Below are 15,237 nucleotides of genomic sequence, written 5' to 3' on the forward strand. Positions count from 1 at the left end.
GAGTGGATGGGATGGGTGAGGGCTATCGTCCTGTAGGGAGTGAGAGTGGATGGGAAGGTGGGTGAGGGCTAACGTCCTGTAGGGAGTGAGAGTGGATGGGATGGTGAGGGCTAACGTCCTGTCCTGTAGGGAGTTGATCAGCTCATGGAGCATGTGCTGAACCTTTGGAAGTGTCTCTGTTCAGTGCCATTCTCTGTAATCCAGCAGATCCTTCCCCTTCTACTATTCAAGTTGTCTTTCAAAACTCATTGAACCTTCCATTTTAAGATAAGATTAGCTTTATTTGTCACGTGTACGTTGAAACATGCAGTCAAATATGTTTGTGTAAACGATCAACACAGTCCGAGGATGTGCTGGGGCAGCCTGTGAGTGTCACCACACTTCCGGCCCCAACGTAACGTGCCCACAGCTTATTAACCCTAGCCTGTACATCTTTGGAATGTGGGAGAGATCTGGAGAACGTGGAGGAAACCCACGTGGTAACAGGGAGAATGTACAGACAGCGATGGTGATTAAAGCTCATTGGCTGACGTTGTAAAGCGTTACACTACCATGTCATCTGTTGTGATCATTTCCCTTTCAGGTACCTTCATCCAGGTGAGTGTTTTGCTACAGAGCAGGGGGACTTGTCTGCCCACTCATGTTCCCTTCCAAAGGGGTGAGGCCTCTCTGCCTACAGAGTCTATGCCAGTTCACATTTGTCCCATTTTCTTACAATTCCCTGTAACCAATTCCCTCTCACATCCATTCTTCCCAATTATTTTACCATCGTTCCATGCAAGTGGCAGTTCACCAACCAACCAGCACATCTTCGGGATGTGAGAGGACACTGATGCGGTCACAGAGAGAGCGTGCAATCTGCACACAGAAAGCACTGGAGTTCCCGTTTGCTCCTGGGTCACTGGAGCCGTGCAGGATCTTTGGGATGTGAGAGGACACTGATGCGGTCACAGAGAGAGCGTGCAATCTGCACACAGAAAGCACTGGAGTTCCCGTTTGCTCCTGGGTCACTGGAGCCGTGCAGGATCTTTGGGATGTGAGAGGACACTGATGCGGTCACAGAGATGTTGTCACCTTTGCACACTGGCCATCTTTATTTGTTGATTGAGCTGCAGTGTGAAATTGGCCCTTCAAGCCATTGTGCCCAGCAAGCCCAGATTTAACCCTGTCCTAACCAAGGGACACGTTACAATGACCAATTAACTTACCGACTGGCATGTCTTTGGAATGTGGGAGGAGTCCAGAGCACCCGAGTGAAACCCATGCCATCACCCGGAGGAGAACGTTAACTCCTTACAGATAGCGGTGGGAAATTAACCCAGGTCGCTGGTGTTGTGCCTGCCACTATGCCCCACTGTATTTATAATGGGCATGTGACAGGCCGGTGCATGCAGACATTTCCTCTTTAAATCCACTGCAGTCATCTGGTCACTGCCATTCAGCCCATGATGGTATGCTGACCCTTTCACCGACTCTAAGATCAATCTAACTCTTTCCTCACACATAACCCTCCATTTTTCTACTGTCCATCTGCCAATGTAAGAGTCTTTTAAACGTCCATAATATATGTACTTCTACCACAAACCCTGGCAGGGCACCCCATTTACCTACGGCTCTGTATATTAAAAAAAACTACCTCTTGACATTTGCCTTATACTTCCATCCAATCGCCTTGTTATGCTTCTTAAAATCTTGTATATCCCTCTCATCCTCCTTTGCTCCAAATCGAAAAACCCCAGCTCGCTCAACCTTTGTTTTTTTTGTTTTGTGGCTGGCTGCCTGTCGGAGGACAAATCTCAGATGTATTCTGTATACATACTTTGATAATAAATGTACTTTGAACTTTGAGTAATGAATCTGCAAACTGTAATGGAATGGATAATGTAATTTTCATACTTGTGTTGAAGCTGTTGCAGTGGTGATGGTGCAGAGAGGTTAAGTTTTCACTCACACACCATAAAAAAGAGGTTTTGATAAAGTGTCTGTAATAACAGGGTTTAATGGACTCTCAGCCTGTACTCCCTGGAGTTTAGAAGAATGAGGGAGGATCTCATTAAAACCTATCAAATATTGAAAGGCCTATTTTTTTGAATGGATGTGGAGAGGATGTTTCCTATAGTGGGGGAGTCTAGGACCAGAGGACACAGATAGAGTGGATGTGGAGAGGATGTTGCCTATAGTGGGGGAGTCTAGGACCAGAAGGAACAGCCTCAAAAAGGACGTCCCTTTAGAACAGAGATGAAGAATTTCTTTAGATAGAGTGTGGTGAATCTGGAATTCATTGCCATAGACTGCTGTGGAGGCCAGGTTATTGGAATATTTAAAGTGGAAGTGATTAGTCAAGGTGTCAAAGGCAGGAGAATTGGGTTGAGGGGGATAACTCAACCATGATGAAATGTCGGAGAGGACATAATGGGCTGAATGGTCTAATTCTGCTCCTAGGTGTTCATGGTCTTATGGATTCAGGCTGTTCCTGATTCTCTGAATAATGTTATTAATATGAAATGCTCAAGGTTTTGGGATGAGATTGATGATTTACCAACAATCAAGCTCTTGTTCTGATCTTAGGATGCTTCTGCAGAGATGGAAGAAGACGTGAAAGTTCTCATGAAAGCAGACAGTAGCAAGCAAGAATCATTGGAGTTGGAGGTGGTCCCTGACCCAATGGAAGGGGAGCAGACCTGGCCAACGGATGAGGAGCTGAGGGAGGCTGATGGTATGTACTGGGCACGCTGACCCTCAGCAAACACGTTTCACTCAGCACCTTTTAAGCATTTTTTTTTTAGTTGTCTGCCCCTAACTGCTGCAGCAGAAGGTGGCGAATCTCCTCGTGACCTCTGCCATCCTTCTGGTGAATGTGCTGCTACAGTGACGTTGAGGAGGGAGTTGGAGACATTGGTGCTTATTGACCAGTTGTACGTTTCCTAATCAGGATAACGAGTGACTCTACGTGGTAATATTCCCTTGCGTCTCTGATGGTAGGGTCTGCTGGTTTGGGAGGTATTGTCAGCATTTTGCAGGTGTAGATGTATGTAGGAGTGTTCTGGATGGAGGGTGCAGTGCTGGTCAGTGGGATGCTTGGTTGTGCGTGATGTCGTGTCTCAGGCAGCCAGAGAATGTTCATCAAAAGCCTGCTCATCACAACTTCATTAAACACAGGAGATTCTGCAGATGCTGGAAATCTTGGACAACAGACACCAACTGCTGGAGGAACAGTAGGTCAGTCAGTATCTGAACAGGAATAAACGGTCAGTGTTCCAGGTCAGTCAGTATCAACAGGAATAAACAGTCAGTGTTTTGGGTCAGTCGGTATCAACAGGAATAAACAGTCAGTGTTCCAGGTCAGTCAGTATCAACAGGAATAAACGGTCAGTGTTTCAGGTCAGTCAGTATCTGAACAGGAATAAACAGTGTTCCAGGTCAGTCAGTATCAACAGGAATAAACAGTGTTTCAGGTCAGTCAGTATCTGTGAACAGGAATAAACAGTCAGTGTTTCAGGTCAGTCAGTATCTGTGAACAGGAATAAACAGTCAGTGTTCCAGGTCAGTCAGTATCTGTGAACAGGAATAAACAGTCAGTGTTCCAGGTCAGTCAGTATCTGTGAACAGGAATAAACAGTCAGTGTTCCAGGTCAGTCAGTATTAACAGGAATAAACAGTCAGTGTTCCACGTCAGTCAGTATCTGTGAACAGGAATAAACAGTCAGTGTTCCACGTCAGTCAGTACCACCAGGAATAAACAGTCAGTGTTCCTGGTCAGTCAGTATCTGTGAACAGGAATAAACAGTCAGTGTTTCAGGTCAGTCAATATCACCAGGAATAAACAGTCAGTGTTTCAGGTCAGTCAGTATCACCAGGAATAAACAGTCAGTGTTTCAGGTCAGTCAGTATCACCAGGAATAAACAGTCAGTGTTTCAGGTCAGTCAGTATCACCAGGAATAAACAGTCAGTGTTTCAGGTCAGTCAGTATCACCAGGAATAAACAGTCAGTGTTTCAGGTCAGTCAATATCACCAGGAATAAACAGTCAGTGTTCCAGATCAGTCAGTATCTGAACAGGAATAAACAGTCAGTGTTTCAGGCTGAGACCCTTCACCATGACTCAAGTTCATTAGAGAACATTTAATAACTATTGTTTGTTTATGTACTTACATTGAATTCCATTGGCTTGAACCTCACCACAACTTGTAAATATGATCATTTTCCAGATATTTCTCTGGAAAAGTGATGAATGTTTTAACAAATAATTAAACCCAGTTGACTGGATTAAGATAGAGTTGAGAGAGAAGAGGAAATGTTGAATTCGGATGTTGATAGAATCAATGAAAATCAGCAGTTTGTGCTACTGAAATCTGAAACGGTTGAAAATGCTTAGCTGGTCAGATAACAGGCATGGGGAGAGAGAGGGACCAAGTTAACATTTCAGGTCAAAGACCTTTCACTGGAGTTGAGAATCATGTTTGATACCAGCTGTTATTAAACCCATTGTGTATTTATGGAGTGTAGAGTGACAGTTGTTTTGTGAGCCCTTGTGTTTCTATTCCCCTCACTCATTAATCTCATCTTTATTTAACTGAGATTTATGGAAGCCTCCAATCAGGATGCCATTGACATACAGAATGCTGGAGGAAATCAGCAGGTCAGTCAGCATCTGCGGAAAGGAATAAACAGTCGATATTTCGGGCTTAGATCCTTCATCAGGAAACCTACCAACTGAAAGGGTCTTGGCACGAAATGTTAACTGTGCCTTCCCATAGATGCTGCCTGACCTGCTGAGTTCCTCCAGCATTTTGTGTGTTACTCTGGATTTCCAGCATCTGCAGAATCTCTTGTGTCTGTGATACCAATGGCAGAGTTTTATTAAGAATTAACATGTTCTTGATTGTCTTTCTAGCCTGTGTAATTAGTTCCAACCCACCCACCTCTCATTACCCCCAGCCCCCTGCCCCTAAACTCCCAGCAGTGATCCAGGCAAACAGTCTTTGCCTCAGCCTGTTCTGTAATGGATTACACCAGCATTAACGTGCTGGTGCTGAATTGTGGGTTGCAGGTGAGCAGTGCTCTCTCTAACTCAAAGCCTTCAATGCCCATTCATAGCTCTGCCAATTTGGCTGATTTAGATGCACTGAGGGAAAGCAGGAAGATTGTTCGGAGGGTCCCAAAAGGTACATCGGACTACCAGGCTGCCTGGATTCTGGACGATGAGGAAGGTGTGAACAAGGAGGAAGAAAGTGGTGACGAGATGGAAGAGCAAGACCTGATGGGAGACACTGTGTCGCAGGTAGGTAACTTGTGGGTACATTACATCCATCATCTGGAATTGGGGAAGACTGGGCAGAACAGTTTCAGGACAGACAGCCCCTTCTACATTGGAGGGCTCAGTTTGTGTTTGGGTCTCGGTGACTGGCTCTAATCTAGTCTTCCTCAGTTTCCTACTGAAATTCAATAGGTTTCTCTCTGCCTGCCAATGTTCTCTCTCCTCAGGCCAGCGATGAGAGTGACGATGAGGGAGAGGCTGTGGATGAATGTGAAACCATGACTTTGCCTGAGAGTGTCCGTGACGATAATTACGATGAGAGGGTTGATGAAGAGGAGGAGGAGGAGATGCTAGCAAAGTACAAACAGGAACGGATGGATGAAATGTTCCCTGATGAAGTGGACACGCCAAAAGATGTAGCTGCAAGAGTCAGGTACTGGATGCCAGGGGGCGGTTGTCCCAATCGTTTGGTGACTGCTTACCATTTTGCATTTTTGGACAAGTGACACCCTGATGCACACAATCCTGCTTTTGAACAGAGTAATGGTGGAACTTGTTTACTTATTTAGTGATGGTAACTGGCCTTCTCACCCAATGAGTCCACACTGCCCAATTATACCAATGGAACCGCTTAACCTACAAGACCCTTACAACTTTGGAATGTGGGAGGAAACCAGAGCACCCAGAGGAAGCCCACAGCCACAGAGAGAATGTACCAACTCCTTACAGACAGTGGCAGGAATACCTGGGTCACCGGTGCTGCAATTGTGCTATGTTAACTGCTATGCTGCTGTGCCACCCTCTGGATATAAGTTATAAACCTTTCAAATAAAGAAATTGTTTATCTCCTTTAAAAATCCTGAGACTGTTGAGGTTGAGAAAGAAGCCTCTCTCTGTCCCCTTGAGACTGCCTTTCATTTATCTAAACCCTAGTGAGAAAAGACCAATTCCACTTTGTCTCAGGCCAAACTCTCTACGCACCCGTCTGTATGGTTGAATAACAGTATAGAACCATAGAACATTACAGCACAGAAACAGGCCTTTTGGCCCTTCTTGGCTGTGCTGAACCATTTTTCTGCCTAGTCCCATTGACTTGCACCTGGCCCATATCCTTCCATACACCTCTCATCCATGTACCTGTACAATTTTTTCTTAAATGTTAAAAGTGAGCCCGCATTTACAACTTCATCTGGCTGCTCATTCCACACTCCCACTACTCTGTGTGAAGCCCCCTCAATGGTCCCTTTAAACTTTTCCCCCTTCACCCTTAACCCATGTCCTCTGGTTTTTTCCTCCCCTAGCCTCAGTGGAAAAAGCCTGCTTGCATTCACTCTGTCTATACCCATCATAAATTTATACACCTCTATCAAATCTCCCCTCATTCTTCTACACTCCAGGGAATAAAGTCCTAAACTATTCAACCTTTCTCTGCAACACTTAGATTACATTACTTCCCTTTTCTGATGTTTGGTCTGAACAGCAACAGAACCGTTTGAACGTCTCTGCGTGCTTTTATGCATTATTGTTGCCACATGATTGGCTGAGTAGGTGTGCCTAATAAAGTGGCCACTTTGAGTATGCATTCATACTGATAGTCCCAGTGTAGTTTTGGACTGGAGTCTCAGCCATGAGATAATGCCAGGACCTTGCTTGACCAGCTGGATCTAAAATGTCCCTGTGTACATTTTGGAAGGGAAGGTGTGTGTCTCCGGTTGGAAGGTGGAACATAGAGGCCAACTTTTCCTTACTCTGGTGTGGCTATTTTTTGTGTATCCTGATGATTTCCTGCAAACTTCACAGGTTTCAGAAGTACAGAGGCCTGAAGAGTTTCCGGGCATCACCATGGGATCCCAAGGAGAACTTGCCCCGAGATTATGCCAGGATATTCCAGTTCCAGAACTTTACCCGAACGAGGAAACGAATCTTCAGTGAGCTGACGGAGGAGCAGGAAGGTGCAATGGTAACGTGTTTGTGTAGAGCAGTACTGAATGGCACAAATATCCTTTGCAGTTTACTGCTTCAGCACTCTGATCTCCACTAAAACATTCGGGGAATGGGGCATACTGTGTACTGATCGTGTGAGGTGTGTTAATACCGAGTCAAAGGAGTTTCAGATGTACATATCCCCTGCCGTGGGAATACAGAATATGGAGGCCAACACTGTCCAGTATTGTCTCAATTATGTTCTCCATGAACTAAAGCATAAACTTCCCAGTCTATTCAATTTTCTAGCAGTAAATTTTATTTTATTTAGAGAGGGTCACGGTAGTGTAGCACAACACTATTACAGCTAGGGGCATTGGTCCAGAGTTCAATTCCAGCATCCTCCCTAAGCAAGTTTGTATGTTCCTTCCTGTGTGCTTGTGGGTTTCGTCCAGGTGCTCTGCTTTCCTCTCAGATGTACTGGGTAGTAGGTTAATTGGTCATTGTAGATTGTACTGTGATTAGGCCAGGGTGAAATCAGTGGGCTGCTGGGCAGTGCCAGAAGGGCCTGTTCAGCACTGTATCTCCAAATAAACAAACAAACACACCACAGTAACAGGCCCTTCTGGCCCAACAAGCACTCACTGCCCAGTTACAGCTGCACGACTGATTAACCTACTAACCCATACGCCTTTGTGATGTGGGAGGGAACCTGAGAATGTACAGTCTCCTGAGGGACAGAGGTGGGAATTGAACCCAGTCACTGGCGCTGTAATAGCACTATGCTAACTGCTAATTTACTCCACTACCATGCCACCCTAAAGGATAGCATTGGTCAGGTCTGGAGATCATGGTGGGTTTTGGCAGTGGGCGAGTCATTCCCCACCCCTGGAAAGACTCCTCATTCCAGGTCTCGGGTGACTGGAGTGCTGTGACTCCACAGTGTGGGAGATTCTCCCTGCTTACAGAGAAGAGCATAGTGCACTGCACTTCAGTGTGGCACTGTGCATTGCAACAAGACTTCCTGCATCTAAACACAAGTGATTGTGCAACTGCTGGAAATCTTGGCACACACACGCGCGCACAGAGACACAACACACGTGCGTGCGCACACAGAGAGAGAGACACACCCAGGCCTGCTGACCAAACACACACACAGGTGGAGGAACTCAGTAAGTCAGGCAGCATCTGTGGAGGGGGAAAACAGTCAACTGTTTCATCAGGACGGGAAAGGAAGCAGGCTGAGCAGGATAAAAAGGTGGTGGGGGAATGGGGAAGGAGTACAAGCTAATAGATATTAGCTGTTTATTTCCCTTCATAGATGCTGCCTGACTTGTTGAACTCCAGAGTTTTGCCCCAACAAAGGGTCTCAGCCCAAAACACGGACCATTTATTGCTCTTTGTAGATGTTACCCGACTTACTGCGTTCCCCCGGCATTTTATTACTTCTGTGCTTCAGCTTCCTTTCATTAAGTGCAAATGTACCAATTTAATTCCCAACAAATTGTAACTGAATTCCTGCTCCACTCTGCACTGCAGTCATCCCCTCTTTCTCTGCTTCTTTCCCAGGCTGGGTGGTACGTCACAGTCCACATCTGCAACGTGCCACTGACTGTGATGGAGAGTTTCAAGCCTCAGGCACCACTTGTCCTCTTCACCCTGCTGCCCCATGAGCAGAAGGTATGCTGGGCACTGGGGAGGGGGCAGAAAAGGGTGTGGAAGGTAGAGAGGGTAAGGGTATGAGTTGGAGATGGTCAGCAGGACTGGACTTTGTACCGTACGCCGGTGTTACACAGTGACAGACCCGACCCCACCGGTACCGTACCCTGGTGTTATACAGTGATAGACGCGTCCCCGCCGGTACCGTACCCTGGTGTTACACAGTGATGGATCCGTTCCCACGGGTACCGTACCCTGGTGTTATGCAGTGACAGACCCGTCCCCACCGGTACCGTACCCCGGTGTTACACAGTGACAGACCCGACCCCACCGGTACCGTACCCTGGTGTTATACAGTGATAGACGCGTCCCCGCCGGTACCGTACCCCGGTGTTACACAGTGATGGATCCGTCCCCACGGGTACCGTACCCTGGTGTTATGCAGTGACAGACCCTCGCAGGAAGAACACCAACTGCACTGAAGTCTGTATTGACCTGGCTACCCCTATCTGGGTTATTGCTTTGCAGCATGAATGTGTTGTCCCGTGTCACAGGCAGGCAGACTTGAGTTGGGGTTCCTGTAGCGTGGGCTTTGTGTGTTTGAGGGTAATCTGGTGAGGACTGCCTCAGGAATGATGCTCTTTTCTAGATGTCCGTTGTCCATTTTTTGCTGAGGAGACATGCGAGCAACAGCGAGCCTGTTAAGTCGAAGGATATGATGGTTTTCCACTGTGGCTGCAGGCGATTCCGGGCTCCTCCACTCTTTTCCCAGCACACAGCAGGTGTGTACCACCCTCTTTTGCAACTGAATGCGTCATGATCCAAAGGTTCTTCGCAAGGCAAGAATGAGACAAGACTTGCTGCTTATGGCCATTTTTAAAAATGCTACAAGAATGGAAAATGAAAGAGGAGCTGAGAGAGCAAAGGTGAAAGTAGTTGAGGGTGTCGCATACTCAGCGATAATGTTGCAGTGATACAATTAACCTCTAACATAGCCAGATTTAAGTGGCGTGATATGTAGAATGAAAACTAAGAAACTTCTAGAAGAATACTGAAGTAACTGTCATAATTACTGGAAAATTCACTGAGCAATTGCATTTATGTAGATGGTTATATAAAATTTTAAACAAGCAAAGGAAAGCTAAGCTGCAAAGAAGGTGGTTCTTCTCTCCAGTCCAACACCACTATGGCTGGGTTGTGGGGGACGCGTCCAGGCGGGGATTGTCAGGGCGTGTTTGATGAGATGGAGGTACCTCTGGCAATGTCAGTATTTAGAGAAATCAGCCTAAGTTTGTCCAACTGTGCTTGTGACACCTGCTCCCTAATCCAGGTAGCATGCTGGTGAACCTTATAGGTGCTGGTTAAAGAGGGATGGTTTAAGAGTGGCATTGCTGGGCCACCCTGCCCTGTAGGATACCTGACAGAGGGGTGGCCAGAGTGTTTGGACCAACTTAGGGTGTTTTCTCTGAAGCGATGGAGGCTGAGGGAAGACCTGATAGAGTATTAGGCAGCATCTATGGAGGGGGATAGATATCGAAATTTTGGGCTAATACCAGAGGGCAAGCATTTAAGGTGAAAGGAGGTAAGATCAAAGGAGATGTGTAGGGCAAGTGAAGTGCTGCCTGGTGCATTGGGGGCAAATACAACATGGGTGTTCAAGAGGCTCTTGAGATAGACAGATGAATATGAGGGAAACGGAGGAATATGGATATTGTGTGGGCAGAAGAGATTAGTTCGACATTTGATTACTAATGTAGTTAGTTCACACGACATTGTGGGCCAAAGGGCTTGCTCCATGTTCATTAACTATGTGGGTATTTCATGAGTATGTCAGCACAGCTGATGCTTGTGGGATGAGGCTCTCCGAGGATGTGAGGCAGGACTCTTCATTCACCATTTGCTTCTCCTCCGCAGCCAACAAGTTCAAGTGTGAGAGGTTTCTGCGTCCCAATACCACAGTGGTGGGCACAGTGTACTGCCCAATAACGTTTCCTCCAGCGGCAGTCTTGATGTTCCGGCAAAGAGCCAACGGTATGTCCTGCTGATTTTCAGCAGGTCTGGACTGGGAGTGGGGCTGATGTCTGTACAGTAGAAATGTGTCCGTACGAATTTGGGTAAGGTAGGGGTGGGTGGGGGGGGGGGGTGTGTGTGTGTGTATAGATAGATATATATATATATATATATATATATATATATATATATATATATATATATATATATATACACACACACACACACACACACACACACACACTGGTATAGATAGTTGTGTACGTGTGCATGAACAGTTTTGGGGCCGAGCACGTGTATAAAGCATCTGGTGTTAGTGTGTCTCACTTTGGCTGCTGCTGCCTGTCAGTACATGTGCTCTGCCTGTGCCTGGGACCTCAGTGGGTCTGGACTCGGTGGTACTGCAGTGAAGTTGCACTCCAGGGGTGCTACTGCCTCACAACAGCACAGCTGGGTGCCCAGGCCTGCTGCTTGCTGAGTATTTTTTTAAATTTAGAGATACAGGATGGTTAATGGGTCCTTCAGGCACAGTAAGCCTGTGCTGCCCATTTACACCCATATCACCAATTAACCTACTAACCAGTACATATTTGAATAGTGGGAGGAAACCCACACGGTCACAGGGAGAACAGGGTCATTGGCATTGTAATAATGTTACACTAACCATTATGCAACCATGCCTCAAATTATCCTGGCTCACTGCTGGTGTGACCACGTCCTGGGATGTTAACAGCTGACTTGTGGGTTTATGGAAACCTAATTCTGTGATTTCCCAGTGGATGACAGCAGTTGTCTGCGATGCCCTATGCACTGGAACTGCTACCGATGAGTGAATGTGAAGTAGAGGCGTTGGGTAGGCGTGAGTGTTTCAGTGTAGGGAAGGTGGGTTCACAGTGACCTCTTCCCATCACTTACAGCTTGTTACACCTTCCACTTGCCCAGGTATGCAGGACCTGATAGCCACAGGCTCTGTGCTAAAAGTTGACCCTGACAGAGTGATTGTGAAGCGGATCACCCTGAGTGGACACCCTTTCAAGATCATGAGCAAAACCTCGGTGGTTCGATACATGTTCTTCAACCGTGGTGAGTGGAGGGAGGGGCTTGAGGGAGGTGGTGGGGAAGGGGGCTGAGGGTGGAGTGGCAGTAATCACATTAGAATGTGAGTTAACAGCTGACATTTCATGACAAGTGTCTGAATATTGCATGTTGAGGGTCCCTTCATTTGAGTGTGTGATGGGACGGTGAGGAGCGAGATTCACTCTGTGTCTGACCCCGGGAGTGTGTGATGGGACGGTGTGGAGGGAGCTTCACTCTGTGTCTGACTCCGGGAGTGTGTGATAGGACGGTGTGGGGGAAGATTCACTCTGTCTGACCCTGTGAGTGTGTGATGGGACGGTGTGGAGGGAGTTTCACTCTGTGTCTGACCCCGGGAGTATGTGATGGGACGGTGTGGAGTGAGTTTCACTCTGTCTGACCCCGGGAGTGTGTGATGGGACGGTGTGGAGGGAGCTTCACTCTGTGTCTGACCCTGGGAGTGTGTGATGGGACGGTGTGGAGGGAGCTTCACTCTGTGTCTGACCCTGGGAGTGTGTGATGGGACGGTGTGGAGGGAGATTCACTCTGTGTCTGACCCCGGGAGTGTGTGATGGGATGGTATGGAGGGAGTTTCACTCTGTGTCTGACCCCGGGAGTATGTGATGGGACGGTGTGGAGTGAGTTTCACTCTGTCTGAGCCTGGGAGTGTGTGATGGGACGGTGTGAAGGGAGATTCACTCTGTGTCTGACCCCGGGAGTGTGTGATGGGACGGTGTGAAGGGAGATTCACTCTGTGTCTGACCCCGGGAGTGTGTGATGGGACGGTGTGGAGGGAGTTTCACTCTGTGTCTGACCCTAGGAGTGTGTGATGGGACGGTGTGGAGGGAGTTTCACTCTGTGTCTGACCCTAGGAGTATGTGATGGGACGGTGTGGAGTGAGTTTCACTCTGTCTGACCCCGGGAGTGTGTGATGGGACGGTGTGGAGGGAGCTTCACTCTGTGTCTGACCCTGGGAGTGTGTGATGGGACGGTGTGGAGGGAGCTTCACTCTGTGTCTGACCCTGGGAGTGTGTGATGGGACGGTGTGGAGGGAGATTCACTCTGTGTCTGACCCCGGGAGTGTGTGATGGGATGGTATGGAGGGAGTTTCACTCTGTGTCTGACCCCGGGAGTATGTGATGGGACGGTGTGGAGTGAGTTTCACTCTGTCTGAGCCTGGGAGTGTGTGATGGGACGGTGTGAAGGGAGATTCACTCTGTGTCTGACCCCGGGAGTGTGTGATGGGACGGTGTGAAGGGAGATTCACTCTGTGTCTGACCCCGGGAGTGTGTGATGGGACGGTGTGGAGAGAGCTTCACTCTGTGTTTGACCCCGGGAGTGTGTGATGGGACGGTGTGGAGGGAGATTCACTCTGTGTTTGACCCCGGGAGTGTGTGATGGGACGGTGTGGAGGGAGTTTCACTCTGTGTCTGACCCCGGGAGTGTGTGATGGGACGGTGTGGAGGGAGATTCATTCTGTGTCTGACCCCGGGAGTGTGTGATGTGACGGTGTGGAGGGAGTTTCACTCTGTGTCTGACCCCGGGAGTGTGTGATGGGACGGTGTGGAGGGAGATTCACTCTGTGTCTGACCCCGGGAGTGTGTGATGTGACGGTGTGGAGGGAGTTTCACTCTGTGTCTGACCCCGGGAGTGTGTGATGGGACGGTGTGGAGGGAGTTTCACTCTGTGTCTGACCCCGGGAGTGTGTGATGGGACGGTGTGGAGGGAGTTTCACTCTGTGTCTGACCCCGGGAGTGTGTGATGTGACGGTGTGGAGGGAGTTTCACTCTGTGTCTGACCCCGGGAGTGTGTGATGGGACGGTGTGGAGGGAGTTTCACTCTGTGTCTGACCCCGGGAGTGTGTGATGGGACGGTGTGGAGGGAGTTTCACTCTGTGTCTGACCCCGGGAGTGTGTGATGGGACGGTGTGGAGGGAGTTTCACTCTGTGTCTGACCCCGGGAGTGTGTGATGGGACGGTGTGGAGGGAGATTCACTCTGTGTCTGACCCCGGGAGTGTGTGATGTGACGGTGTGGAGGGAGTTTCACTCTGTGTCTGACCCCGGGAGTGTGTGATGGGACGGTGTGGAGGGAGCTTCACTCTGTGTCTGACCCCGGGAGTGTGTGATGGGACGGTGTGGAGGGAGCTTCACTCTGTGTCTGACCCCGGGAGTGTGTGATGGGACGGTGTGGGGGGAGCTTCACTCTGTGTCTGACCCCGGGAGTGTGTGATGTGACGGTGTGGAGGGAGTTTCAGTCTGTGTCTGACCCCGGGAGTGTGTGATGGGACGGTGTGGAGGGAGTTTCACTCTGTGTCTGACCCTAGGAGTGTGTGATGGGACGGTGTGGAGGGAGCTTCACTCTGTGTCTGACCCACTTTTTTCCTCCTTGGGTCAATTTTATTGAATGTAGTTTGTGCAAGAATCCTGATCATCCATCACCTCGTCATTGTGATTGAGGTGATAGTAACCAAGTGTGCAGTTCATTTCACATGGACTCAGGGTTGCGGATTGTTCTGAAGATGTTCCTGAGGTGTTTCACGTATCTCAGGAGCTCAGAAGGAACAATGGTCCCTCTCTTGTTCTCAGTGGTTACCCAGGTTTCCCCTTTACCTCAATGTGTTCCCGAGGAACTGTTGAAAACCAGCAGCCCAGTGATTTTTGTCTTACTGTTGTTGCCACTGCTATTGGAGGGTGTGTCAAGGTAAGGTGAGTGTAGAGGGAGACTTTCTGCTACCCAAAGTTGAAAGTAAATTTATTATCATAGTACATGTGTGTCACCATATGCAACCTGAGATACAGGAAATACAGTAAAATAAAGTACAATAGAATTTGTGCAAAGCTGTACATAAATGTAGACTGACGATCAATCAATGTGCAAAAGAAGACACACAGTGTCTGTATGTTGTGCAATCAGTTCAGTGTTGTGAGTGAAGTTATCCACACTGATCTCAGAGCCTGATGGTTGTAGGGTTATTTCTCGACCTGACGGTATGGGACCTAAGGTTCCTGTACCTTCTGCCCAATAGTAGCACTAAGACAGTTCAAGATTGTTTAATATCATTTCCAGTACACAAGTGTAAAGGAAAACAGTAATTGTTACTGTACAACAAGATAAGGAATCTAATAATAATAAAATCAGAATAAATATAGGTTATGTACACTGTTTGTACATCCATAAAATAACACCAGGCACAGGAATGTCTGTATACAAGGTGCCTCTGTTAGGAAATGATAAAGTAGTGTGGAGAGGTGGGTTCGTGGGTGGAGGTGTTGATCAGCCTTGCTGCTTGGAGAAAGTAACTGTTTTGAGTCCG

At 47.9% G+C, this 15,237-nt stretch overlaps 1 protein-coding gene across 1 annotated transcript in view; it reads left to right on the forward strand.

Annotated features, from left to right (window-relative positions):
- The window catches only part of tsr1 (TSR1 ribosome maturation factor), a 31,616-nt gene that overhangs the window by 14,545 nt on the left and 1,834 nt on the right, over positions 1–15,237 (forward strand). Inside the window, exons 6-13 of the mRNA XM_073053014.1 lie at positions 2,569–2,716; positions 5,121–5,281; positions 5,485–5,690; positions 7,058–7,217; positions 8,750–8,860; positions 9,489–9,621; positions 10,754–10,870; positions 11,792–11,932. Coding sequence (XP_072909115.1) covers positions 2,569–2,716; positions 5,121–5,281; positions 5,485–5,690; positions 7,058–7,217; positions 8,750–8,860; positions 9,489–9,621; positions 10,754–10,870; positions 11,792–11,932 — 1,177 coding nt within the window. The remainder of the gene's footprint in view (positions 1–2,568; positions 2,717–5,120; positions 5,282–5,484; positions 5,691–7,057; positions 7,218–8,749; positions 8,861–9,488; positions 9,622–10,753; positions 10,871–11,791; positions 11,933–15,237) is intronic.

The sequence above is a fragment of the Hemitrygon akajei genome, chromosome 8 (genome assembly GCF_048418815.1).
Source record: "Hemitrygon akajei chromosome 8, sHemAka1.3, whole genome shotgun sequence".
Classification (NCBI taxonomy): domain Eukaryota; kingdom Metazoa; phylum Chordata; class Chondrichthyes; order Myliobatiformes; family Dasyatidae; genus Hemitrygon; species Hemitrygon akajei.